This window comes from Bos indicus x Bos taurus, chromosome 25, assembly GCF_003369695.1.
Source record: "Bos indicus x Bos taurus breed Angus x Brahman F1 hybrid chromosome 25, Bos_hybrid_MaternalHap_v2.0, whole genome shotgun sequence".
Taxonomy (NCBI): Eukaryota; Metazoa; Chordata; class Mammalia; order Artiodactyla; family Bovidae; genus Bos; species Bos indicus x Bos taurus.
Genome location: NC_040100.1, coordinates 37,709,384 through 37,735,974, shown reverse-complemented (window position 1 = coordinate 37,735,974; position 26,591 = coordinate 37,709,384). Strand labels below are relative to the sequence as shown.

General features: G+C 44.6%; 1 protein-coding gene across 10 annotated transcripts in view; it reads left to right on the top strand.

The window, feature by feature from the left end:
* RBFOX1 (RNA binding fox-1 homolog 1) overlaps window positions 1–26,591 on the top strand; it is a 2,434,604-nt gene that overhangs the window by 583,080 nt on the left and 1,824,933 nt on the right. For all 10 annotated transcript variants that reach the window (XM_027528154.1, XM_027528150.1, XM_027528155.1 and 7 more), the window contains exon 4: window positions 9,903–9,935. In XM_027528154.1, the coding sequence (XP_027383955.1) occupies window positions 9,903–9,935 (33 nt within the window). The remainder of the gene's footprint in view (window positions 1–9,902; window positions 9,936–26,591) is intronic.

Sequence of the window (26,591 nt, the reverse complement as noted above, 5' to 3'; positions counted from 1 at the left end):
GCAAGGTGAGGGGACCTCAGCCAACAGGAGACTGTCTTATCTGCCAGACTGATCACCAGGAGACATTGGGGGAGGTCAACTGGAGGTGGGTTTTCTATCAAGGAGCCATGGAGGGGGCTCTCAGGCAAGGCAGGGCTGCAGTGAGGAGGTGTGACCAGGCCCGCCAGCCCTGTTCTGCACAACCATCTTCTCTCTAACATATAGCTCAACCACATGTCCAAACCCCTTGCCATTGTAGGTGGCCCTGTGACTGAACTCTAGCCAATGGGATATAAGCTGAAATGATATATGGGACTCCTGGGTCTGGTCCATAAAGACCACCTACTTGAGTTCTTTCATGTATCCTCCTCCATCTGGCTTTCTGGTCATGGGGAAGCCGCATGTTAAAGATGGCAGGACCTCTTTCTGCCTGGGGCCCTGAATGATGCTGTGGAGGAGAACTGGCCTCTAAAACATTCTCCCACCTATAGTTGTTATGTGAGCAAGAGATGAATATCCTTGGAAGGAAAGCTATGACAAACATAGACAGCATATTGAAAAGTAGAGATGTCACTTTGCCGACAAAGGTCTATCTAGTCAAAGCCATGGTTTTCCAGTAGTCATGTACCAGATGTGAGAGTTGGACCATAAAGAAGACTGAGCACCTTCAGAAGAATTGATGCTTCTGGATTGTGGTGCTGAAGAAGACTCTTGAGAGTCCCTTGAACAGCAAGGAGATCAAACCAGTCAATCCTAAATTGACCCTGAACATTCATTGGAAGGACTCATGCTAAAGCTCCAATAATTTGGCCACCTGATATGAAGAACTGACTCAGATTGAGGGCAAGAGAAGAACAGGGTGACAGAGGATGAGACGGTCTTATGGTATCATTGACTCAACAGACGTGAGTTTGAGCAAACTGTGGGAGATACTGAAGGACATTGAAGCCTGGCGTGCTGCAGTCCACAGGACCAGAAAGAGACATGACTGAGCAACTGAATGACAACACTTCTATTAATTTGTAGGAAGTCTTGTATCTCCACCAGACCCTGCCTGGGTCTTGAGGGCAGTTTTGGAGTCTGACCTGGGTTCAAACACCATAGTCCCAGTCCTGATTGTGGGAAAGGAACTTAGCATCCCGACCTCAGTTTCCCCATCTGAAAATCTGGCTCAAGAACCAGCTCCTAGGGTTGAGGTGAGGACTGAAAGAATCACATACATCAAGTTCCTGGCACAAGCGAGGAGGAACCCCTTAATCTTTGTGATTTCAAACACAGGTAGAGGAAGGGAAATGATTAAAGGGATAGGAAGCCACTGGAACAAAGCTCTAAGGAGTGTCCTGCTGGGAGTTTCCTGCACTCCCTCTGTGCCCTGTACTGGTCCACAGAATGGCCCACCTCAAACAAGGCTCTAATCATATCAGCCCCCCGCCGGGAAGCCTCTGATGGTGGCTGCTACTGATGAGATAAAAGCCAAGTGCCTCAGCCTGGAAACTGCAGCCCTTAAAGAACCCTCCCCACCCAGCTGGCTCCCCCATCCTCTGTCTGCCCACCCTGCCACAGCAGATTACAGACAGGCCTCAAAGTCTGTGGGTACCATGTTCCTGGATAAGCCAGAGCTCCCTGTGTCAGGGGTGAATCTCACATGATTATGACCATAAAATCGACACTGAATATAATATGTAGAATTCTAATTAATTTCAACATTTGCTTTTCTTTGCTGCTATTGTTCAGTCGCTAAGTCATGTCCAACTCTTTGTGACCCCAAGGACTGCAGCACGTGAGGCTTCCCTGTTCTTCACTATCTCCCAGATTGGCTCAAACTCATGCACAGAGTCAATGATGTCATCTAACCATCTCATCCTCTGTTGCTCCCTTCTCCTGCCCTCCATCTTTCTCAGTATCAGGGTCTTTTCCAATGAACTGGCTCTGTACATCAAGTGGCCAAAGGATTGGAGCTTCAGCATCAGTCCATTCCAATGAATATTCAGGGTTGATTTCCTTTAGGATTTGATCTCCTTGCTGTCTAAGGGACTCTCAAGAGTTGTTTCCAGCACCACAATTTGAAAGCATCAATTCTTCGGCACTCAGCCTTCTTTATGGTCCAGCTCTCACATCCTTACATGACTACTGTAAAAGCCATAGCTTTGACTAGGTGGACCTTTGTCAGCAAAATGATGTTTCTGCTGTTTTTTAATATGCTGTCTAGGTTTGCCATAGCTTTCCTTCCAAGAAGCAACTGTCTTTTAATTTCATGGCTGCAGTCATCATCCACAGTGATTTTGGAGCCCAAGAAAATAAAATCTGTTACTGCTTCCATTTTTCCCCATCTATTTGCTATGAAGCGATGGAACCAGAGGCCATGATTTTATGTTTTGGAATGCTGAGTTTTTTTTTCACTCTCTTTCACCCCCATCAAGAGGATTTCCATATATTTTTGTAAAAGTAGAATTATAAGTCATAAATGAAATGAAATCTACCTCCAATTGTCCACAGGCCCACGACTCCCTACTGCATCACCGTATGGCCCACCTTCTCCTCTGTGTCATCATATATATGAATGGGAAAGAGAGCTGTTTTGAGTTCTGCCTTCAATGAGACAAGCCAACATTTCTGTAGATTCTCTAATGGGAACAGTAAAACTTTGTTTTTTAAATCATATTTTAAATGTATGTTTAGCTTGGCAAATAATATACGGATACATGCTCAATGAAAAATTTTCATACAATTCAGAAAAATAGAAAGTTCCCCATGACTTTCCTCAAACCATCAAGCCCCAGTCACGTTCCAAATTCCTCCTTAGAGGTAAAACTTTGGTTGGTTCAATGTATATCCTCCTAGACATGTTTTTAGACATACATCTGTGTGTGTGTGTGTAACTGAAGAGGTGAGTATGGGAGGAGGAATGATACCAAACCAAACTTGGGTTCTCTACCCCATCTGCTGACACTGGCTTGTGGTGAAGAAAATGCAGAGTTTATTGCAGGTGCCAAGCAAGGAGTCCTGGGGGCTAGTGCTCAGAAGCACCCAGACTCCCTGTTGGGTTTCAGGGAGATGTGCTTATTTGTTTATTGGCTGTGCTGGGTCTTCACTGCTGGGAGGGCTTTCCTCTAGTTGCCATGAGTGGGGGCTTCTCTCTGTTCTGGCTCATGGGCTCCAGAGCACAGGCTTGGTAGTTGTGGCATACACACTGGCTTGGTTGCTCCACAGCAAGTGGGATCCTTTGGGACCAGGGCTGGAACCCATGTCCTCTACATTAGCAGGCAGATTCTTTACCACTGAGCCACCAGGGAAGCCCTAGGGAGACATTTTTTAAGGCCGGGTGGTGGAGGGGAGCCACAGAACATATGATCAGCTCCTGCACAGCTCTCTGATTGGTTGATGTCGACTTAACAGGGTGATGTCCCAGGGGCTAACATTATCAATTTTTAGGCACCTGTAGGTCTGGGGGCTATGTGCTCATGGTCATCAAGCACTTCTTCCCTTTGGTGTGGGTTTTAGCATCCATGAAACAAATCATAAAATGTGCATCAGATACTGTTATCTAGATACATCAGAGAGGAGCTAAAGCAGAGGCTATGGGGAGCGGTCTGTCCTGGGAAGGCCCCATAGGGTCCTGCTCAGTTATAGGAATATATAAGGTATATGTGTGTGCTGTGCTTAGTTACTGTGTCATGTCTAACTCTTTTGTGACCCCATGGACCGTGGCCCACCAGGCTCCGCTGTCCATGGGACTTCCCAGGCAAGATACTGGAGTGGGTTGCCATTTCCTTCTCCAGGGGGTCTTCCTGACCCAGGGATCAAACCCACATCTCCTCTATATCCTGCATTGGCAGGAGGATTCTTTACCACTGAGCCATCTGGGGAGCCCCCAAATGTTTACATACTTCAGTTAATTTTTTTTAGAATATTGGTATCATTGTATGCTGGAGAAGGAAATGGCAATTGCTTCTAGTATTATTGTCTGGAGAATCCCATGGACAGAGGAGCCTGATGGGCCACAGTTTATGGGGTCACAGAAGAGACAGATGTGACTTAGCGATTAAACAACAATGTTGTATGTGCTGTTCTCCATCTTTTCTTGTCCATTAGCAGTATGTGTGGTAGAATTTTTCATGTCAAAATGTTGGGATTCAGCCCATTCATTCTGGTTGTAGCATACTATTTTATAATGTGGCTGGACTGTAATTGATTTGGCTTAGAGCATCGGAAACTGGCAGTCCAGCAGCCACATCCAGGTTACACGTGTTGTGTTTCACTGGAGCCATTCTTTGCTTTCATAATTTGAATGCAAATGGCTTTAACAGTGTTTGAGAAATGTCCTTTTCTGTTCTGGTACCAGTGGTCCTATGTGCAGGGCGGCAAAGGCAACACATGTAAGGAACAGACTTTTGGACTCAGTGGGAAGAGGAGAGGGTGGGATGATTGGAGAGAATAGCCTTGAAACATGTACGTTACCATATGTAGAGTAGACAGCCAGGGGGAATTTGATGTGTGACACAGGGTACCCAAAGTTGGTGCTCTGTGGACAACCTGGAGAGACAGGGTGGGGAGGGAAATGGGGGGGGGTTCAGGATGTGGGGGACACATGTATACCCATGGCCAATTTGTACTGATGTATGGCAAAAAAGAAGCTGACGTAGAACGGTTCTATGAAGACCTACAAGACCTTTTAGAACTAACACTCAAAAAAGATGTCCTTTTCATCATAGGGGACTGGAATGCAAAAGTAGGAAGTCAAGAAACACCTGGAGTAACAGGCAAATTTGGCCTTGGAATACAGAATGAAGCAGGGCAAAGACTAATAGAGTTTTGCCAAGAGAATGCACTGGTCATAGCAAACACCCTCTTCCAACAACACAAGAGAAGACACTACACATGGACATCACCAGATGGTCAACACTGAAATCAGATTGATTATATTCTTTGCAGCCAAAGATGGAGAAGCTCTATACAGTCAACAAAAACAAGACCAGGAGCTGACTGTGGCTCAGATCATGAACTCCTTATTACCAAATTCAGACTTAAATTGAAGAAAGTAGGGAAAACCAGTAGACCATTCAGGTATGACCTAAATCAAATCCCTTATGATTATACAGTGGAAGTGAGAAATAGATTTAAGGGACTAGATCTGATAGATAGAGTGCCTGATGAACTATGGACAGAGGTTTGTGACATTGTACAGGAGACAGGGATCAAGACCATACCCATGGAAAAGAAATGCAAAAAAGGAAAATGGCTATCTGGGGAGGCCTTACAAATAGCTGTGAAAAGAAGAGAAATTAAAAGCAAAGGAGAAAAGGAAAGATATAAGCATCTGAATGCAGAGTTCCAAAGAATAGCAAGAAGAGATAAGAAAGCCTTCCTCAGTGATCAATGCAAAGAAATAGAGGAAAACAACAGAATGGGAAGGACTAGAGATCTCTCCAAGAAAATCAGAGGTACCAACTGGAGCCTATTATACAGAGTGAAGTAAGCCAGAAAGAAAAACACCAGTACAGTATACTAACGCATATATATGGAATTTAGAAAGATGGTAACAATAACCCTGTGTACGAGACAGCAAAAGAGACACTGATGTATAGAACAGTCTTATGGACTCTGTGGGAGAGGGAGAGGGAGAGGGTGGGAAGATTTTGGAGAATGGCATTGAAACATGTAAAATATCATGTATGAAACGAGTTGCCAGTCCAGGTTCGATGCACGATACTGGATGCTTGAGGCTAGTGCACTGGGACGACCCAGAGGGATGGTATGGGGAGAGAGGAGGGAGGAGGGTTCAGGATGGGGAACACATGTATACCTGTGGCGGATTCATTTTAATATTTGGCAAAACTAATACAATTATGTAAAGTTTAAAAATAAAATTAAAAACAAAACAAAACAAACAAAAAAACAACAAAGGAACATTTCATGCAAAGATGGGCTCAATAAAGGACAGAAATGGTATGGACCTAACAGAAGCAGAAGATATTAAGAAGAGATGGCAAGAATACACAGAAGAACTGTACAAAAAAGATCTTCACAACCCAGATAATCACGATGGTGTGATCACTGACCTATAGCCAGACATCCTAGAATGTGAAGTCAAGTGGGCCTTAGAAAGCATCACTACGAACAAAGCTAGTGGAGATGATAGAATTCCAGTTGAACTATTCCAAATCCTGAAAGATGATGCTTGAAAGTGCTGCACTCAATATGCCAGCACATTTGGAAAACTCAGCAGTGGCCACAGGACTGGAAAAGGTCAGTTTTCATTCCAATCCCAAAGAAAGGCAATGCCAAAGAATGCTCAAACTACCGCACAATTGCACTCATCTCACACGCTAGTAAAGTAATGCTCAAAATTCTCCAAGCCAGGCTTCAGCAATATGTGAACCATGAACTTCCAGATGTTCAAGCTGGTTTTAGAAAAGGCAGAGGAACCAGAGATCAAATTGCCAACATCCGCTGGATCATGGGAAAAGCAAGAGAGTTCCAGAAAAACATCTATTTCTGCTTTACTGACTATGCCAACGCCTTTGACTATGTGGATCACAATCAACTGTGGGAAGTTCTTCAAGAGATGGGAATACCAGACCACCTGATCTGCCTTTTGAGAAATTTGTATGCAGGTCAGGAAGCAGCAGTTAGAACTGGACATGGAACAACAGACTGGTTCCAAGTAGGAAAAGGAGTACGTCAAGGCTGTATATTGTCACCCTGTTTATTTAACTTATTGCAGAGTACATCATGAGAAACGCTGGACTGGAAGAAACACAAGCTGGAATCAAGATTGCCGGGAGAAATCTCAATAACCTCAGATATGCAGATGACACCACCCTTATGGCAGAAAGTGAAGAGGAGCTAAAAAGCCTCTTGATGAAAGTGAAAGAGGAGAGTGAAAAGTTGGCTTAAAACTCAACATTCAGAAAACAAAGATCATGGCATCCGGTCCCATCACTTCATGGGAACTAGATGGGGAAACAGTGGAAACAGTGTCAGACTTTATTTTTCTGGGCTCCAAAATCACTGCAGATGGTGACTGCAGCCATGAAATTAAAAGATGCTGACTCCTTGGAAGGAAAGTTATGACCAACCTGGATAGCATATTAAAAAGCAGAGGCAATACCTTTGCCAACAAAGGTCCGTCTAGTCAAGGCTATGGTTTTTCCTGTGGTCATGTATGGATGTGAGAGTTGGACTGTGAAGAAGGCTGAGCACCAAAGAATTGATGCTTTTGAACCGTGGTGTTGGAGAAGACTCTTGAGAGTCCCTTGGACTGCAAGGAGATCCAACCAGTCCATTGTGAAGGAGATCAGCCTTGGGATTTCCTTGGAAGGAATGATGCTAAAGCTGAAACTCCAGTACTTTGGCCACCTCATGCGAAGAGTTGACTCGTTGGAAAAGACTCTGATGCTGGGAGGGATTGGGGGCAAGAGGAGAAGGGGAAGACAGAGGATGAGATGGCTGGATGGCATCACTGACTCGATGGACATGAGTCTGAGTGAACTCCAGGAGTTGGTGATGGACAGGGAGGCCTGGCGTGCTGTGATTCATGGGGTCACAAAGAGTCAGACACGACTGAGCGACTGGTCTGATGTGATCTGATGGCAAAAAAATCACAATATTTAAAGTAATAATTCTCCAATTTAAATAAAATTTAAAATGTTTTAGAAGCGTCTTGTTATCACCAACAGTGCTTCCATCAACAGCCACGCCTACTCCTCTTTGTTGATGTGTGTTTATCTAAGGAAGATGCAAGAAGCAGGCTTGCCTAATAGGGAGGAATGAAAGGGGTTGTGTGACCCGAAATACACAACGTTAGGAGACTCAGACTAAGATTATGAAGCAGAGGAAGTTAGAGAGGGCACCTGAGAACTGTATTGTCATGCACTGCCAGGGACCTGCAGCTGTTGAATGGCATGCTTCACTTTACACACGCGTGTGTACACACACACACAGAGCTATGTAGCCAGGGACCTTCTGCACTTGTGCTTTAGGGATATGGCCACTCTTTTTGGGACCAGCTGCTTTCCCAGCCCCACCACAGAAAGGACAGAGGGCAGGGAGGGAAAGGAAGGTAAGGGCGGAGGTGCCCTGGGCTCCGATATTCATCACACCTTGGCGGTTTCCCCATGGCTGGCCCCCGGACTCGTACCTTGCTAAACCTCAGGACACTAACTAATGCATCATTTTGGCTGAGGTCAGTCTAAAGTCTTGCCTCCTGTTTAGCAGACTGATGACACTTGAAAGCTGCCCAGTGGGAAGTGAGCACTGCCTCAGCTGCTTCTGGCGCTGATGGCTTCAGCGAGGGCTGGTCTAGTTCCCTGGGGGTGAGCGCCGGAGTGAGGGTAATGGGAGCCGGGGGGGGGGGGGCGGGGGCTACAGGCCTGTTCATCTAACTCAGGAACCCATGCATTCTTAAGCCCTTAGTTGATTCACAGCTGTGAGCTGGTATTGGCTTGTCTTAGTGAGCTTGGGTTACTCGGGTTACAAAATACTATAGACTGGGTGGATTAAACAACAGGGGTTTGTTTCTCCCAATTCCGGAGGCTGGAAGTTCGCCATCAAGGAGCCAGCAGGGTTGTGTCTGGTGAGAGTTCTCTCTGTGGATTTCACGTGGTCACCTTCTTACTGTGTCTTCATATGGCCTTTTCTTGGTGCAAGAAGGTGAAGAGAGAGACAGGAGGCAAACTCTGGTGTCTCATAAAAGGCCCTATCCCATCCTGTGGGACTCACTCAGACCTCATCTAAACTTAATCATCTCCCGAGGGCTCACCTCCAGATACCATCACATTGAGGGTTAGAGCTTCATGAATTTGGAGTGGGAGTAGACTCAACTCAGTTCATAGCTGGCTGGCAGGAAAATAAGGCCGAGGATGGCCAGGTCAGCCTCAGGTGTAAGTAGAGAGTTGTAGGGGAGATAATTCCTGGAGTCATCAGGGGAAAAATAACACCCTATCTGCCCCTAGATAGGAGGTTCCCTCTCTGCATATATGAACTTGGTGCAGGTGTGTGTGCTAAGTTGCTTTAGTCATGTCCAAATCTTTGAGACCCTATAGACTGTAGCCAACTGTAGCCTGCCAGGCTCCTCTGTCCATGGGATTCTCTGCAGGTGAGAATACTAGAGTGAGTCGCCATGCCCTCCTCCAGGGGATCTTCCCTGCCTAGGGATTAAACCCACCTCTCTTATGTCTCGTGCATTGGCAGGCAGGTTCTTTACCACTAGTGCCACGGGGGAAGCCACCTTGAAAATGGTGGGTGGAGTCTAAGTCAAGTCCTTTAGTGCAGAACGGGCTGTGGGTAGGAGCCTGAAAGTCTGTGACTTTTTCTTGAGCTTAAATCTAACTTCCTCTACTGAATAACTTTCTGAGCTGGAAAAGATTACTTTTCTTCTAAGCTCAATACTCTCAGCAATGAAATGGGATAATAAAAGTTGTTCTGGGGATGACATAAAGAGCATGGCACAATCCTTGGCATCGCTCTTTAGTTCAGAGTGTTTGAGGCATTTTGGAACAGAAGGTTGCAGTTTCTGTAGTTTGTAGTTGTACCTTTTCAGAACACTGACTCAAAACTTTAAGGGAAAAAGAACCCTCCATGTCTTCAGTGCCTTTGCTTTTTTTGGTGTTCATTTAATCATTATCAGTGCATGGGCATTGCACACAGCCCTTCCCCTTTTTTCTTCCTGGCAAGATTGTTATAATGTGTTGAAAATATTAATTATCCTCTTCACCTTATTCACAGGACTGGAAAAACAAATCTTGCTCCTGTGCTTGATAGAAGAAAAAGCACCTCTGTGTGTGTGTGTGTGTGTGTCCGTCCCACCCATTGTCCCCTCGGGTCATAACAAATTATTGATGCCAGTTCCTTTAAAAAGACAATTAATCCAATTACCTTCTTGTTGAATCAATACTAATGTCTTTTTTTCTTTTAACTTGCAGGTTTCAGCAAGCCTGGCTGCCAGCACAACTGAGGTAGGAAATGTGGTTTTGTTGTCTCTTTGGAGGACTTTCTGAAACCATTTTCTTCTGTGATGCATGAAGTGGGTGCTGTGGTTGTGACTGTGCTCTGCACAGTCTCCTGGAGATTTGTCTCGTGTGTTGTCAGTTGCGTGGCTTCCGCGGTGCTGGGTTTGGGGCCGACTGGGTCACCCCTGGTACTCTTTGTGGACTGCATGCTGAGTAGCCTGATAAAGATGGTGGATGGCCTCAAAGCTGGGTCTCCCACTTGCTTCTGTCTTGGTGACTCCAGAGTCTGGATATCCACATGATGACTCTAGCTCTGTCGAGACAAGTCCTTGCTTCAGCGGTGAGACCTCCATCTGTCTCTCTGGTGGTTTCCATTCCTTCCCTCTTTTTCCTTTCCCAGTTCACCTTCTGGGGCAGTAAGGGAACTGTGACTGATGCTGACAGTAGGTAGAGACTTTGAAAAGATGTTTATCAGCAGTCCCCAGCAGGGTGACCATCCGTGAGGAATTGTACATGATGTCACTGAGTGGGTTCATGCAAAATACACCCAGGGCCGTGGAGCCGTCATCCCAGTTGCAAGTTTGGCTTGAGTGTATTGAGCAATAGGCGTTGACCAGGGCTTCCACAGCCTCGGTTCTGTGTGACTTCATGCATCCATCACTTTCCCTGCTGAAACTCACTTTTCTCATGGACTCAGTGAGGGTAACTTGGCTCCTTTGGACCCGTCACATGGTTGTTGGATGGTCATATGGACTAAGGAGTGTGAAGGCAGATGCTGGCAGCTTTCTACAAAACTTGACGGGAGATTGTTGCAAAGAGTGGAAACCAGTTCAGATGTCTGCATGCTTGGATAGGATAGCTTGGTGTGCAAAAGTGTTCCAGAAACTGTGGTTCACTGGGCTCCCCAGGTGGCGCTAGTGGTAAAAAAACCCACCTGCCAATGCAGGTGATGTAAGAGACACTGGTTTTATCCCTGGGTAGGGAAGATCCCCTGGAGGAGGGTATGGCAACCCACTCCAGTATTCTTGCCTGGAGAATCTCATGGACAGAGGAGCCTGACGGGCTACAGTCCATAGGGTCACAAAGAGACAGACACGACTGAAGCGACTTGGTATGTGGTTCATGAGTGGTGTGAATGTTACTTTAGATGCCTGGTGAGGCAGATCATTGGGAGGAGAAGAAGGTCAGGATGTGAAAGGATGGAGAGGGGTAAGGAGCTGCTAGTCCACCTGCTTCCTGATGATCTTGGGGCAATTCCTCAGGCCAGTCATGTGTCCACCCGAAGCTCCTTGCCTCGTTTTCAGAGTGAGAATGACAATACATCACACAAGGTTGCTGAGAGCATTAAAAGGGCCTTGCTGTGTTTACTCTTTTGATTTATTCTCAACAGAGAACCAGTTTCCATGTATCCAGTGCCTACCACATACCATTCACCATGTAAAGATTTCACATGCATCAGCTTATAAAATCCTCACAGAAATCTCAGGATGTATCCACTATTGTAGTTCCCACTTCACAGAAAAATAAACTGAGGCTCAGAGAGACTCAGTGACTTTCCTAGAACAATTCAGCTAATGAGAGAGAGAGAGAGAGAGTGAGTTGGGATTTCTAATTGTGTCTAGCAAGGTACAAAGGGCTGGCTGTTAACTTTCATGCCATGTGTCTTAGTCAGTTCATGGACTGGGGGACTTAAACAACAGAAATTCATTGTTCAGAGTTTAGACAGATGGGAAATTCAAGATCAAGGTACTGGCAGATCCGGTGTCCACTGAGGACCCTCATTCTGGTTTTCAGATAGTTATCTTATTGTATCCTCACATGACATGGAAGCTGAGAGAGCAAGTTCTTCTGTCTCTTTTTGTTGTCATTGTTCAGTTGCTCAGTTGTGTCTGACTCTTTGTGACCCCATGGTCTGCAGCACGCCAGCCTTCCCTGTCCTTCACTACCTTCCGGAGTTTGATCACATTCATGCCTGTTGAGTCAGTGATGCTATCAACCATTTCATCCTCTGTCATCCCCTTCTTTTCCTGCCTTCAATCTTTTCCAGCATCAAGGTCTTTTCCAATGAGTCAACTCTTCGCATCAGGTGGCCAAAGTATTGGAGCTTCAGATTCAGCATTAGTCCTTCCAATGAATATCCAGTATCCAATTAATATCCAATATCTCTTCTTACACAGAAACTAATCCCACTCCTGAGGTTTAATCACCTCCAGACCACCTCCCCCCCGCCCCACCTCCTAATGCCATCACCTTGGGGGACAGGATTTCAATATATGAATAGCAGCATGTAAACCACCCAGATCATGGCCTGGTGCATAGTGGGTGTTAATAAATGGTAGCTCTGTCACTCCTTGAGGACTGACTCTGCTTTCTGTCAATAGATCATATCTGCATATGTCTCAGTGCTCTAGAATCAGCACCATGGACAGATGCCTGTTTCCTATGATCCCCATCCCCTGGAGAAGAAAATGGCAACCCACTCCAGTATTCTTGCCTGGAGAACTCCATGGACAGAGGAGTCTGGCAGGCCACAGTTCATGGGGTCACAAAGAGTTGGACACACACTCATCTTCTCTACCCCTCAACCCCCCAGGAACAGTCTCACATTTGTGCTTCATTTGGCAGTTTAAAACAAATAATCAACAATTAAACATATGTTGCCCCTTTTCAATTTCACAGAAATCACACATGGCAGGATTTTTGTTATCCTTATTTCCAAATTAAAAATTGGAGTTTTGGAGACTCGCAATACTTTAAACTTAGTTGAAATAATGTTTAATGTTCTAGCAATTCCACTCCTGCTTGTGTGCCCAATGGCCACCAGAAGATGTACACAATAATTTTCACAGAAGCTTTATTTATCATAGCCAAAAAATAAACAAACTTAATGTCCATTAACAGGATAATGAATAAATTGTGATATAGTCATACCATGGAATATAGGATGCTAACCAAAAATAGTTATCAATGGATATAGGAAATAGCCTTTATGAATTTTAGATATATATATGTTTAAATATTGTGACTTTTTAAAAAGTTTTTGTTTATTTGTGGCTGTGCTGGGTCTTCATTGCTGCATGAGCTTTTCTCTAATTATGACAAGCAGGGGCTACTCTGTAGTTGCGGTGCACTGGCTTCTCATTGTGATAACTTTTCTTGTTTTGGAGCATGGAATCTAATGCACTGGGCTTAAGTAGTTGCAGCCAGTGGGCTTCAGCAGTTGTGGCTCCCAAGCCGTAGAGCACAGGCTCAATAGTTGTGGTACACAGGGTTTAGTTGCTCTGTGGCATTTGTTGATGCTTTTTGTTTTAACCAGGTAGCTTCATTGTTGTCCTTGGTATACAAATTATATACCATGAAGTACATTCATCTTAGGTGCTGCTGCTGCTGCTGCTGCTGCTAAGTCGCTTCAGTTGTGGCCGACTCTGCGACCCCATAGATGGCAGCCCAATAGGCTCCCCCATCCCTGGGATTCTCCAGGCAAGAACACTGGAGTGGGTTGCCATTTCCTTCTCCAATGCGTGAAAGTGAAAAGTGAAAGTGAAGTCGCTCAGTCATGTCTGACTCTTAGCGACCCCCACATGGACTGCACCCCACCAGGCTCCACCGTCCATGGGATTTGCCAGGCAAGAGTATTGGAGTGGGGTGCCATTGCCTTCTCCCATCTTAGGTGCAGAGCTCCATAAATTTCACACATGATGGTACCCTGTGTAACTATATCTAGACGAAGGTGTTGAGTATTCCCATTGCCCAGCTGGCTCTCTTGTGTCCTGACCTAAAGGTAATCCCTTCCTGGATCAGGGATTGAACTCATGTCTCCTGCATTAGCAGGGGGATTCTTTACCACTGAGCTACCAGGAAAGCCCAGAGTAATAATGTTGAGTTAAAAATACATCCTGTATGATTTCATTTACATGTAAAAGAGCACCCACCTCTGAGTGGGTGATAAAAGTAACCATCTGGGTTACCTTTAGGTCAGGACACAAGAGAGCCAGCTGGGCAATGGGAATACTCAACACCTTCGTCTAGATGTAGTTACATAGGGTACCATCATGTGTGAGATTTATGGAGCTCTGCACCTAAGATGAGTGTACTTTATGGTATATGATTTGTGCATCAAGGAAAACAATGAAGCTACCTGGTTAAAACAAAAAGCAGCAACAAAACTGAAAAAAACATAGCATAAAAAGTATAACACAAGATAATGAAAACAAGGGAATGAGGAAGTGTAGAGCTGTCAGCATAGAGACAAAACTGTGGATCAAAAATAGCCTAAGCTCACCCATTCATCACCCATTCATTCATTCATTCATTTTAATTCCAGAATCCTATGTCACCGATGGAACAGGTTTAAAACATACACACACAACTTTTCCTTTCTCCTAACCAGCGTTTCCAAGGCTAAGTTATAATTGTTGGAGCCAGATCATATTTTTTGCACTACTGCAGGGAGGTAACCTTTTATTAATTGAATTTCTAATGGCAATTCATCAAAGCAAGCGATCACCGTTATTTAATGTGTGATCCATATTCATGGCATACTCTGTTAGGTAAATAATAGTGGCTCTGAGAAAGTGCTTCTGTGAGGTCCTTTTCCTTCTCAAATGACTTTCCTTTTCTTCCCCCTAAGTACAGACAAACAGTTGTAATTTAAACAGAACAAACCCCACCTGTGGAGGAGACGTTGGTAAAGACAGACAAGAAGAATTACAAACCCACAGAAGCAGTGAGAATGAATGGCTTTGCCAGTTCCCTTTCTCTCTGCAGATTGACAGTGAATATGTGAATAACGTTTGCTAAATCTGGACTTTGAAAACATGACAGTGAGCTGTTTGTGCCAATAATTTTTCATGGCATATGCCACCCCTCCCCGCCCCACACACAGTTTTAATAAGATGGCACATGGACTATTGAGAAATGTTAAAACCCTGCAGAGGAAAGAGCTTTATCTTCTGACCAAATTCTGCCCAGCAATGTTTATGACAGCTGAAGAATTTATCTTAAATTCCCTCTGCTTGCCGCAAAGCACATGGCCCTTTGTCCCCAAGCAGCCTGTAAGAACCAAACTAAGATGTCACATACATAATATAACAGATAAATGGCCCAATTTTCATGTCCACATGATGAATGGAATGCAAGTTCAGCACACACATATTTGCACATTAATTGGCCCTGCATGGTTCCATTTTGTTCCTGAGTTGCTACTGTACGTCTCCTGGACTCTTTCCCCTTCGGAATCATTAAGCCTGTTTTATTGCACAAATGCATACACATCTCCCCCTCTGTTTGTCGTCACGCAGCTTGCCCTGCTGTGAGAGAACCAAGTAACCTGGGCTCAGCCACTGGATTGCAAATGCCTGCATCTGAGTTCTCTCCACCTCCGACTACAGGGTGGCTCAGAGATCTGAGACCCAGCCCCACAGTGGTTGCACTGACAGCTAGACAAAGGAGGTTGTAGGCAAGGATGTTTGGAAAAAAAAAATCATTTCTTTTCAGTTACCAGTTGGTTTCTTGCCTCACCTTAATGATTTCCTGTTGATAGTTTAATGGCAATATAAACCCCGTGGAGGGCCTCAATTTTGACAAATTGGCCGGCTCCTATTTCATGGCAAAGTGATCGAAGTGAGATTGATTGATATTAGTCTCGCTATCCCAAATAATTGCAGTGGGAAGCAGTGCAGTTGGCAGAACCTGGTGGCCTCAGAGAAAGGTACGTGGGATCTCGCTTCCACCAATCCCTGTGTCCATCTCGAAGGAAACTTGAACCCAGGCCAAGGAATCATGCATTTTTCTTGTTTCAATCCCGAGTCTCAGAAAAGCAGATCCAGGGGTTACAGAGCCTCTGAATACTCTGGCCCAGTTGGAGAGAAGCCAGAACTTTTGAGAAGAGACTGAATTTCTTTTGCTGTGAACAAAAGGCCAGTGCTGGCTGTTCCAAGTCACTTGTGAAGTGAGAACATTTTATAGGAGAAAGTTGAGCTACTGCGCTGAGAGGGTTACAGTGGGGAAAGCTGCGCTCTCTGGAGTCTGAGAGATGGGATAAGAATCATGGGTCCACAATTTATAAGTTATATGCCTGCGGTCAAGTCACTTCACTGATGAACAGGTCTCTTATCCATACAATGGCAAGGATGAAAACCACCCCCTCAAAAGATTGATTTGAATTTGAAAATTTCATAATCCAAAGATAGTACCTGGCACACAACAAATGATCCACAATTGTTATTTTGCTTCCTCACACAATTTTTATCTCTTGTATAAAGTAAGAGCACAAATAAATAACTAGAAGTTTAGCTTGAGACTCGTGGCTTTGAAAATGTGCTTTGGTGATTTTGCATCATGGCGGACCCACACCTTAAGCAGGCAGCTTATTTAAGTGCAGGTCAGGAAGCAACAGTTAGAACTGGACATGGAACAACAGACTGGTTCCAAATAGGAAAAGGAGTATGTCAAGGCTGTTTATTGTCACACTGCTTATTTAACTTACATGCAGAGAACATCATGAGAAACACTGGGCTGGAGGAAGCACAAGCTGAAATGAAGATTTCCAGGAGAAATATCAATAACATCAGACATGCTGATGACACCACCCTTATGGCAGAAAGTGAAGAAGAACTAAAGAGCCTCTTGATGAAAATGAAAAAGGAGAGTGAAAAGGTTGGCTTAAAGCTCAACATTCAGAAAACTAAGATCATGGCATCTGGTTCCATCACTTCATGGCAAATAGATGGGGAAACAGTGGCAGACTTTATTGTTTGGGGCTCCAAAATTTGCAGCCATGAAATTAAAAGATGCTTACTCCTTGGAAGAAAAGTTATGACCAACCTGGACAGCATATTAAAAGGCACAGACATTACTTTGTCAACAAAGTCTAACAAGGCTATGGTTTTTCGAGTGGTCATGTATGGATGTGAGAGTTGGACTATAAAGAAAGCTGAGTGCCAAAGAATTGATGGTGTTGGAGAAGACTATTGAGAGTCCCTTGGACTGCAAGGAGAACAAACCAGTTAATCCTAAAGGAAATCAGTCCTGAATATTCATTGGAAGGACTGATGCTGAAGCTCCAATTCTTTGGTCACCTGATGGGAAGAACTGACTTATTGGAAAAGACAGTGATGCTGGGAAAGATTGAAGGCAGGAGGAGAAGGGGACAACAGAGGATGAGGTGGTAGGGTGGCATCACCGACTCAATGGACATGAATTTGGGTCAACTCTGGGAGTTGGTGATGGACAGGGAGGACTGGCGTGCTGTGGTTCATGGGGTTGCAAGGAGTCGGACACAACTGATCGACTGAACTGAACTGAATTCAATCAAAGTCCATAGCCCTCTTCTCTCCATCAAGGGCAAGATCCACTTGAAGATCAGCAAAGCTTCCCAATGAGCACACAGTTCAGTTCAGTTCAGTTCAGTTCAGTTCAGTCACCCAGCCGTGTCCGACTCTTTGTGACCCCATGAATCACAGCACGCCAGGCCTCCCTTTCCACCACCAACTCCCGGAGTTCACTCAGACTCACGTCCATCGAGTCAGTGATGCCATCCAGCCATCTCATCCTCTGTCATCCCCTTTTCCTCCTGCTCCCAATCCCTCCCAGCACAAGCACACAGACCTCGTCTAATTTACCCAATCACGTTTTGAGAGTCTTCTCTGTCCTTGAAACCAGCTCCAAAAAAAAATGTTTAAAGAACCATAGAAAGAGTCATCCGGTCTTTATTCAAGGGTCCAGAAATCTCAGTTGGAGACATGATTGGTCTTTTATAAAGAAAAAAAAAATTATTTTGTATTGGAGTATAACTGATTAACAATGTTGTGAGTTTCAGGTGAACAGCAAGGACCTAGCCATACATATACATGTATCCATTCTCCCCCAAACTCCTCTTCATCCAGGCTGCCACATAACATTGAGCAGAGTTCCCTGTGCTACACAGTAGGTCCTTGTTGGTTATCCATTTTAAATATAGCAGTGTGTATATGTCCATCCCAAACTCCCTAACTATCCCTTCCCCCCAGCCACCAAAAATTCATTTTCTAAGTCTGTGAGTCTGTGTCTATTTTGTTAATAAGTTCATTTGTATCATTTCTTTTTAGGTTCCTCATATACGGGATTACAAGGAATATCATATAATGCTTCTCCTTCTCTGTCTACCTTACTTCACTCAGTATGACAATCTCTAGTTTCATTCATGTTGTGACAAATGGCATTATTTCATTCTTTTTAGTGACTGAGTGATATTCCATTGTATATATACCACATCTTCTTTATCCATTCCTCAGTCCAATGGACTTTTAGGTTGCTTCCCTGTCTTGTCTATTGTTGATGGAGATTTAAGTGGCAGCTCTTCTATTCCAGGGAAAGAGCTAAGTCCTGGGATCCATATGTGACTTGAACATACAATCTTACCCTCAAAGAACATATGGACCAATGTGGAGGGGAGCAGGCTATATTGTAAATGGTATAGTGTCCTTTGTTTTGTGATGGCCAGCATTCTTGTAAGAGCAAAGCCCTCTCCATAAACCCTACTCCATATTCCTTTAATTTAGGGTCTGGGCTCAGACATAAGTGGGCTGAGAGGGGAGTATGGTATATATGGAGGCTTCCCAGAGTGGGTAAGGTACAGACTGGAGGCTTGAAGTCAAGAAAAGCAGAGAAGGCGAGAAAAGGCACAGATGAGAAAGCACTTGCATGTTCAGGGAATAAGTGTTAAAGGGGTACGTGAGCTGTGAAGAGGAGTGGAAGTGGTCAGGGTGAACTTGGAGAAACAGACCAAGATCCTCCTGGAAACTGAAGGGGGAGAGGGTTATGAGAAAGGGGCAGGCCCTGGATGATTCACTGGGGTCAAGGAGAGTGAGCTCCAGGTTGATGGGTCTAGACTTGTCAGGTGGACAATCATTAATGTCCTCAACAACAGCTTTCCCAGTGCTGGTGGTGGAAGACAGAAGTGGAGCCTTAGGGAGTAGACTGAAAGAAAACAACTCATATGTAGAATATGGACCAGTCTCTCAAGGGGCAAGTGGTTGAGCCAAAGCAATGATGCTCCCTGGATTGAAGGAATTTTGAAGACGGCAGAGGCTGGGTCGCGTTTGTCATATGCTTGAAGAACGGGCCTCAGAGGATACAAAGATGGGGATCAGAGCACAGGTGGGGTTTACATGCTGGAAGGTGAGCAGAGTGTCCCTGAGGGTAAGCTGCTTTGGTCACCATTGTGTCATCGGGGACCAGCATGAAGCCAGAGAACTACAGTCTTAATTGGACTGAGAAAGGAGACATTTTTTGCTGTGACATTAAGAAAGAATGTCACAAGAAGAATAGCAAGGAGAGATAAGAAAGACTTCCTCAGTGATCAGTGCAAAGAAATAGAGGAAAACAATAGAATGGGAAAGACTAAAGATCTCTTCAAGAAAATTAGAGATACCAAGGGAACATTTCATGCAAAGATGGGCTCGCTAAAGGACAGAAATGGTATGGACCTAACAGAAGCAGAAGATATTAAGAAGAGGTGGCAAGAATACACAGAGGAACTGTACAAAAAAGATTTTCATGACCCAGATAATCATGATGGTGTCTCACTCACCTAGAGCCAGACATCCTGGAAAGCAAAGTCAAGTGGGCCTTAAGAAGTGTCACTAAAACCAAAGCTAGTGGAGATGATGGAATTCCAGTTGAGCTATTTCATATCCTAAAAGATGATGCTGTGAAAGTGCTGCACTCAATATGCTAGCAAATTTGGAAAACTCAGCAGTGGCCTCAGGACTGGAAAAGGTCAGTTTTCATTTCAATCCCTAAGAAAGGCAATGGCAAAATGCTCAAACTACCACACAATTGCACTCATCTCACATGCTAGTAACATAATGCTCAAAATGCTCCAAGCCAGGCTTCAGCAATATGTGAACCATGAACTTCCAGATGTTCAAGCTGGTTTTAGAAAAGGCAGAGTAACCAGAGATCAAATTGCTAACATTGGCTGGATCATCAAAAAAGCAAGAGACTTCCAGAAAAAATGTGTATTTCTGCTTTACTGACTGTGCCAAAGCCTTTGACTGTGTGGATCACAATAAACTGTGGAAAATTCTGAAAGAGATGGGAATACTAGACCACCTGACCTGCCTCTTGAGAAATCTGTATGCAGGTCAGGAAGCAACAGTTAGGACTGGACATGGAACAACAGACTGGTTCCAAATAAGAAAAGGAGTACATCAAGGCTGTATATTGTCACCCTGCTTATTTAACTTATATGCAGAGTACATTATGAGAAACGCTGGGCTGGATGAAGCACAAGCTAGAATCAAGATTGCCAGGAGAAATATCAATAACCTAAGATATGCAGATGACACCATCCTTATGGCAGAAAGTGAAGAAGAACTAAAGAGCCTCTTGATGAAGGTGAAAGAGGAGAGTGAAAAAGTTGGCTTAAAGCTCAACATTCAGAAAACGAAGATCATGGTATGTGGTCCCATCACTTCATGGCAAATAAATGGAGAAACAGTGGAAACAGTGGCAGACTTTATTTTTCTGGGCTCCAAAATCACTGCAGATGGTGATTGCAGCCATGAAATTAAAAGATGCTGACTCCTTGGAAGGAGTTATGACCAACCTGGATAGCATATTAAAAAGCAGAGGCAATACCTTTGCCAACAAAGGTCCGTCTAGTCAAGGCTATGGTTTTTCCAATCATCATGTATGGATGTGAGAGTTGGACTATAAAGGAAGCTGAGTGCCAAAGAATTGATGGTGTTGTAGAAGACTCTTGAGAGTCCCTTGGACTGCAAGGAGATCCAACCAGACCATCCTAAAGGAGATCAATCCTGGGTATTCATTGGAAGAACTGATGTTGAAGCTGAAACTCCAATACTTTGGCCACATGATGCGAAGAGCTGACTCATTTGAAAAGACCCTGATGCTGGGAAAGATTGAGGGCAGGCGGAGAAGGGGATGACAGAGGATGAGATGGTTGGATGGCATCACCGACTCAATGGATGTGAGTTTGAGTGAACTCCGGGAGTTGGTGATGGACAGGGAGGCCTGGCGTGCTGCAATCCATGGGGTCACAAAGAATCGGACACGACTGAGCGATTGGACTGAACTGAACTGAAGAAAGAATGGGAGAGTAAGTGTGGATGAATTTTAAGGAAAAGGAAGAGACCAACAGAGCTGATGGCTGGCAGCCCTCATATACCCAGTGAGTAGCAGAGGTAGAATTGAGAGTAAAAGAGGGAAAGATAAGCAGGAAGAGGGACGCTGATGGGAAGCACTGTGCAGAGGGTATTGATCAGTGAGGTCTGTCCTGTAAACGGGCATCTGGCAGCCCCAGGGGCGGGAGCTGAGCTGACAGCAGCAGCCCTGGACACACCATGCCATCCACCACATGCATACTATGCGCTGAGCACTGCATTAGCTTCATGACGCTCTTTACGAGTGTCACCATCCATACTTCACAGAGGAGGAGACTGAGACTCTAAGAGGTGACATACGTTGGCCACAATTACATAAGAATTAAATAGCAGGACCAATGTCTGAATCAGTGTCTGACTGCAGTGCTGGGGCATGCTCAACTATGAACTTGACTGTTGTGTGTACAGGCTATGGAGTCCAACGCCTGGCTTCAAACCCCAGCTCCAGCATTTCCCATCTCCAGACCCTGCTGGAGATGAAACTGGGGCAAATTTCTTAACCTTTGCATGTCCTGTTTGCCTCCTATATAGAATGAAGATAAAGAATGAACCTTATAACTTTTTGCCCCCATTTTTATTTTTCAATTAAAAAAAATTTTTTTTTTATTGGAGTATATGCTAGTTTCAGGTGTATAGCAACGTTTTTCATATACATATACCTATTCTTTTTCAACTTATTCTCTCATTTAGGCTATTATAGAATACTGAATAGAGAGCCCATTGCTATACAGTGTGTCCTGGTTGGTTACCTATTTTAGAACCTTATAGCTTTTTGGTGAAGGTGAAAAGTCATGGTATAAATTGTGGGAGGCAATTAGCAATGTTACCTGGTGCACAAATAACCCTTCATATATGCTAGTCATTGTAGTTATTTTTGTTAGGGTTCTTGGGCGCTCCTTCTGATGTACAGGAGGAAAGATCAGGGTGTCAACTAAAACCAGTTCATAGTCTCTAAACTGAATGGATTCATCAGATCTTGAGCCTTCCAGAAACACCTCAACCCTTGGAAAGTAAGTAAAGGTCCCTGAGAAAGGTGAGCAGTCAAAAACATTCTCTTTCTACTGCTTATATCAGAAAAAAATTGGTTTCTGTTACTCTGAGCTTTTGAGGATGAGTTAGAAGAATCTCACCACTTGTACATTGCGATGAGGTTAATGAAAAAGAGTAACTAAAGGGAAAGAAAAAGTCCGTTGGGTCTTAATTAGTATCTGACTATATGCCAGGCACTCTACAAGACATTTTATATAACTTATTTAATTGCACCCTTACAAGAGCCCTGTGCAGTGACTACTAGTATTTTTCCTATTTTACAGATGAGCAAACCAAGGTTCAAGTTTCTTAATTAAGCAAGTTACAGAGTTCATAGGAAAGGGATCAAGAATCTCATCCATGACTCTCAGACCCCAAAGTCAGCTGAAGTGACAAGCTTAAACTGGAAGTTACCTCCTGTTTCTCAGAGACATAGACTGGGCCTCCCAACTCCCGTGAGAAAAACCCAGTCTCTCCTCTTCTCCTTCTCCCTCCTGCCCGCCTGCCCCTGCCACAGCTCAAACAACCTCGTCAACTCTCTGTTTCAAGATGTTGTGAGGGCCCTGTGATCACAGAGCCCATTCCCACACCATAAATTATTTCCTACAGTTTTGACACCATTTATTTCCATAGCATTATACACTCCAACCTTCTGACTACTTAAGATCAAAAGGTATGCTCCGGGCTCACATCTCACTCAGCTCTCAGACTCGATGCACCAAATTAGACCCAACAGCAGAGGCTCCAACCTGCCAGGGTCTGTAATGTTACATCACTCCGATAGTTTAGCCCATCTTTATCAATGGCAAAGGAGAAACGAACTGATCCACGGGGGTGGGGCTTCCATGGAGGAGGCTTAAAGATGTGACAGTTGAAGGGGAGTGTTGGGATGTTCAGAACCAGCCTGGGTGGTAGGAATTCAACTGGCTGTGGAAACCGAGGCCAAAGGCAAAGCTTTGTAACAGGCCAGAGAAGGAAAAGCTCCATATGGGGAACTGTGAGCTGCCCCTGAGAGAATCATAGAAACACTAGTGAACAAGAGGGAAGAGGGATTGTGGCTGGAATCAGCCCGGGCTCAGAGGTTCTGGAAACCTGTGGACCACATACTCATTAGCAGATGGATCTGTTTGGAGGAGCATGCACTGATGCAGAAAGCGGAAAGGGCATCTATTTTTACATCACTATTTTTTTGAGAGCCTGATGGCTCAGGTAGTAAAGAATCCACCTGCAATGCAGGAGACCCTGGTTCGATCCCTGGATCAGAGAGATCCCTTGGAGGAGGGCATGGCAACCCACTCTGGTTTTCTTGCCTGGGGAATCCCATAGCCAGAGGAGCCTGGAGGGCTGCAGTCCTTGGGGTTGGAAAGAGTCAGACGCGACTGAAGTGACTTAGCACGCACACATGTAAAATGAATAAGACACATCTCCTGCTCTCATAGAACCCGAAACCTAAAAAGATACACAGATGGATGAACAGATGCTTTTTATTCAAGTTCTGAAATAGAGGAGGATTCAAGGGAGAGAATGAACACCTAGAGGGGGTGATCAAGTCATCCTCCTCTCCCACCCACCCCTGTGACCTAGCATTGAGGTCAGTAAGAGGCACTGGGGGTCGTAGCCCTGGATACCACGGTGCATGGCTTATTTTAATCATCTGGACCAAGATTGGCAAACAGCAGAGAGACTGCCTTGGGTTTACTGTGCATATAGGTGAGGGATGGACAGGAGAATTGGGAAATCCCCCAGACATGTGGATTGGCACCTGACTGTAGGGGCAGCAGGAAAGAAGACCCTTGATGACGGTGGTGGTGGCCGTGAGAACAGCCAGCATTTATTGGATGTCCTCTGCCTGCCAAGCACAGTGCTGAGAATTTTACATGGATTACCTCATTTCTTCTTTCCAGCAGACTTCTGTGGATAAGTATTCACATAAATAACCTTCATTTAATGGGTGAGAAAACCAAGGCTCGGAAGAGTTGATGGGATCCATTCATGGCCTCACGGCTAGCAGGCAGAGTTAGTGTTTGATTCTAGGCAATTTGCCTTTGGCACCAGCAGCCCAGCTAAGATGGGGGAAGCAGGCTTGAACACCCCCTTGGGTTACAGTCTGATTGCTCAGCACAAACCTCTCATGACAAATGATGTTAGCGCACACTGGAGAAACTTCATGACTGAGCCTGCTTCTCAGCACTAATGTAGCTTGACTTGAGGCTGATATTCCACTTATCTCCCCAGAATGACAATTAGGAGGAGAAAAAAAAGAAAGAGTTATTGCTATTCTGGCTTCCTCTATTGAGCTATGAATAAATGATGATAGCTGTGAAATAGCATGGTGTTTAGATCATTTCTGGTAAATTAAAAAAAAATAAAAATTGAATAAAGTGGTAATCCATGTAGCCAGTTAAACAAGAGGAGCGGAACAAAATTGGTAAACTCTTTCAGTGTCTTCCTGGCCTTGTCATTCTAATGTAATTAGTTTGCAAAAATATCAATTAACACTCAAAACAGCTGACACGTTTTACATGCTGGTTTGAAATGTGTTAATTACGCCTTATACTTTGCCCTTGTACCATCCCGAGCGGCGCCATAGACAGGGATTCTGGTCCTCCATGCCCTCCTCCTTACATACTGGGGGCAACATGGATACTGAGAGCTTTTTGCATTGCTCAAGAGTTCCGTGAACCTTTGGTGGGAAGGAGAGAGAACGGTGTGTAGGAATAGCACCTTGGTGGTTCAGCTAATGTCTACAGACATGGTGTCTCGGGAGGCTACCTCACTTCCAATGAGTAAATGCTGTCCTGGGTCAGCAGGGTTTGCAGATGGAAGGCAGACACTGGAGTGAGTGACCTCTGAGCATCTCTCCTTGGACTACATTCAGTCTTTGGACTAGATTCTGTCCAGATTTGCCAGTGGACTATCTACTCATGCCCTTGTAGATGGTACTGAATTCTAAGTGTGTCTCGTGTAGACCTAGCCATTGTCATCATTAAAGATGTAGATATTGTGTGTTTCTTTGTGGTTTTCATAGTTAATATATTAGTCAGGAGAGGTTAGGAGGTGCTGAAGTAACAGGTTAACCAGGAAATCTCAATGGCTCACCCAACAAGTCTTATTTCTTGCTCAGGGGACCAATCCAGTGAGCACAGAGTGACTCTCCTAGGGAGCTCTCTCCTAGTGATCGAGCTATACAGGCTGCTCTATCCTGTATCTCCACCATGTCAGCACACACCTCCACCATCCCTATGGCAGGGGAGGAAAGAATGAGGGAATCTCACATGTCTTTTTCACTGTCTCAGCACAGAAATGGTACCCATCACTTTCACCCACAACCCACCAGCTAAAATGTGTCCCACTGTGCCCAAGGGTAAGGAGTTTGGAAATGTGAAGCTCTCATAGTTATTCCATGAGTAGTAAATACCTGCCCCTGTGTGATAATGATGATAATAGTCATCTCTATTGTCATCCCAACCACCATGCTTCACCAAACCCTACACTGTGGTTACGTGGCAGGTGCTCTGTTTTACACTTTGCATGGGCTTTTCTTATTCCAGTGTCATTCTTTCTGTCACAAGAAGAGGAAACAGAGATTCAAAGGGATGAGACTATTGTTACAAGGGATCCAGCCAGGACTCAATTCGTAATGTGACAGCAGTGCCTCTAGTGGTCTCTGCCTCCCACAGCCTTTGGCAGCTTTCCTTCTGTAGCATCCTAGGAGGAGGACCTGGGAGCAACATGCAGGACCCCCAGGAGGAAGCTAGAGAAGGGTCTGTTAAGTTTCCAAAGCATGATTTGCTTGATGCCCCACATTTACGCAGAACCTATTCCTTTCAGCCAGTAGATTCACATTCAGTGACATATTTGATTCTTGTAATAATCCTATGGAGGATTTGGGGGAAACGTGATAAGCTCCTCATTATAGATGTAGTAGCAGAGGGCTTGGGAGGATACCTGCCAGAAGACACCTGGGTGATCACCAGCAGGTGTCTGCAGTCCTGACCTTCCTCTTCAGTTGTGTAGAACTGAGGGTCCTTGAGACCCTAGACCAAGGAACTGTTACCTTTTGTGTTTCATGAGTCCCTTTGACATCTGAGGAGAATGGTGGGGTCTTTTTGGAGAATATGTGCCTGTGTGCTAAGTGCTTCCAGTCGTGTCTGATTCTTTGGAACCCCATGGACTGTAGCCTGCCAGGCTCCTCTGTCCATGGGATTCTCCAGGCAAGAATACTGGAGTGGGTTGCCATGCCCTCCTCCAGGGGATCTTGCCAATCCAGGGATCAAACAGGCATCTCTTACATCTCTTGCTTTGGCAGGCAAGTTTTTTTTTTTTTTTTTTTTAATCACTAGAACCACCCAAGAATAAAGTTTTAAAATATATAATATGAAATACTTAGGATAACTAAGGAAAATGTATGTATTGAAATGCATTTACTAAAATAATAAATGTGATCCAGTAAAATTGTTGTTTT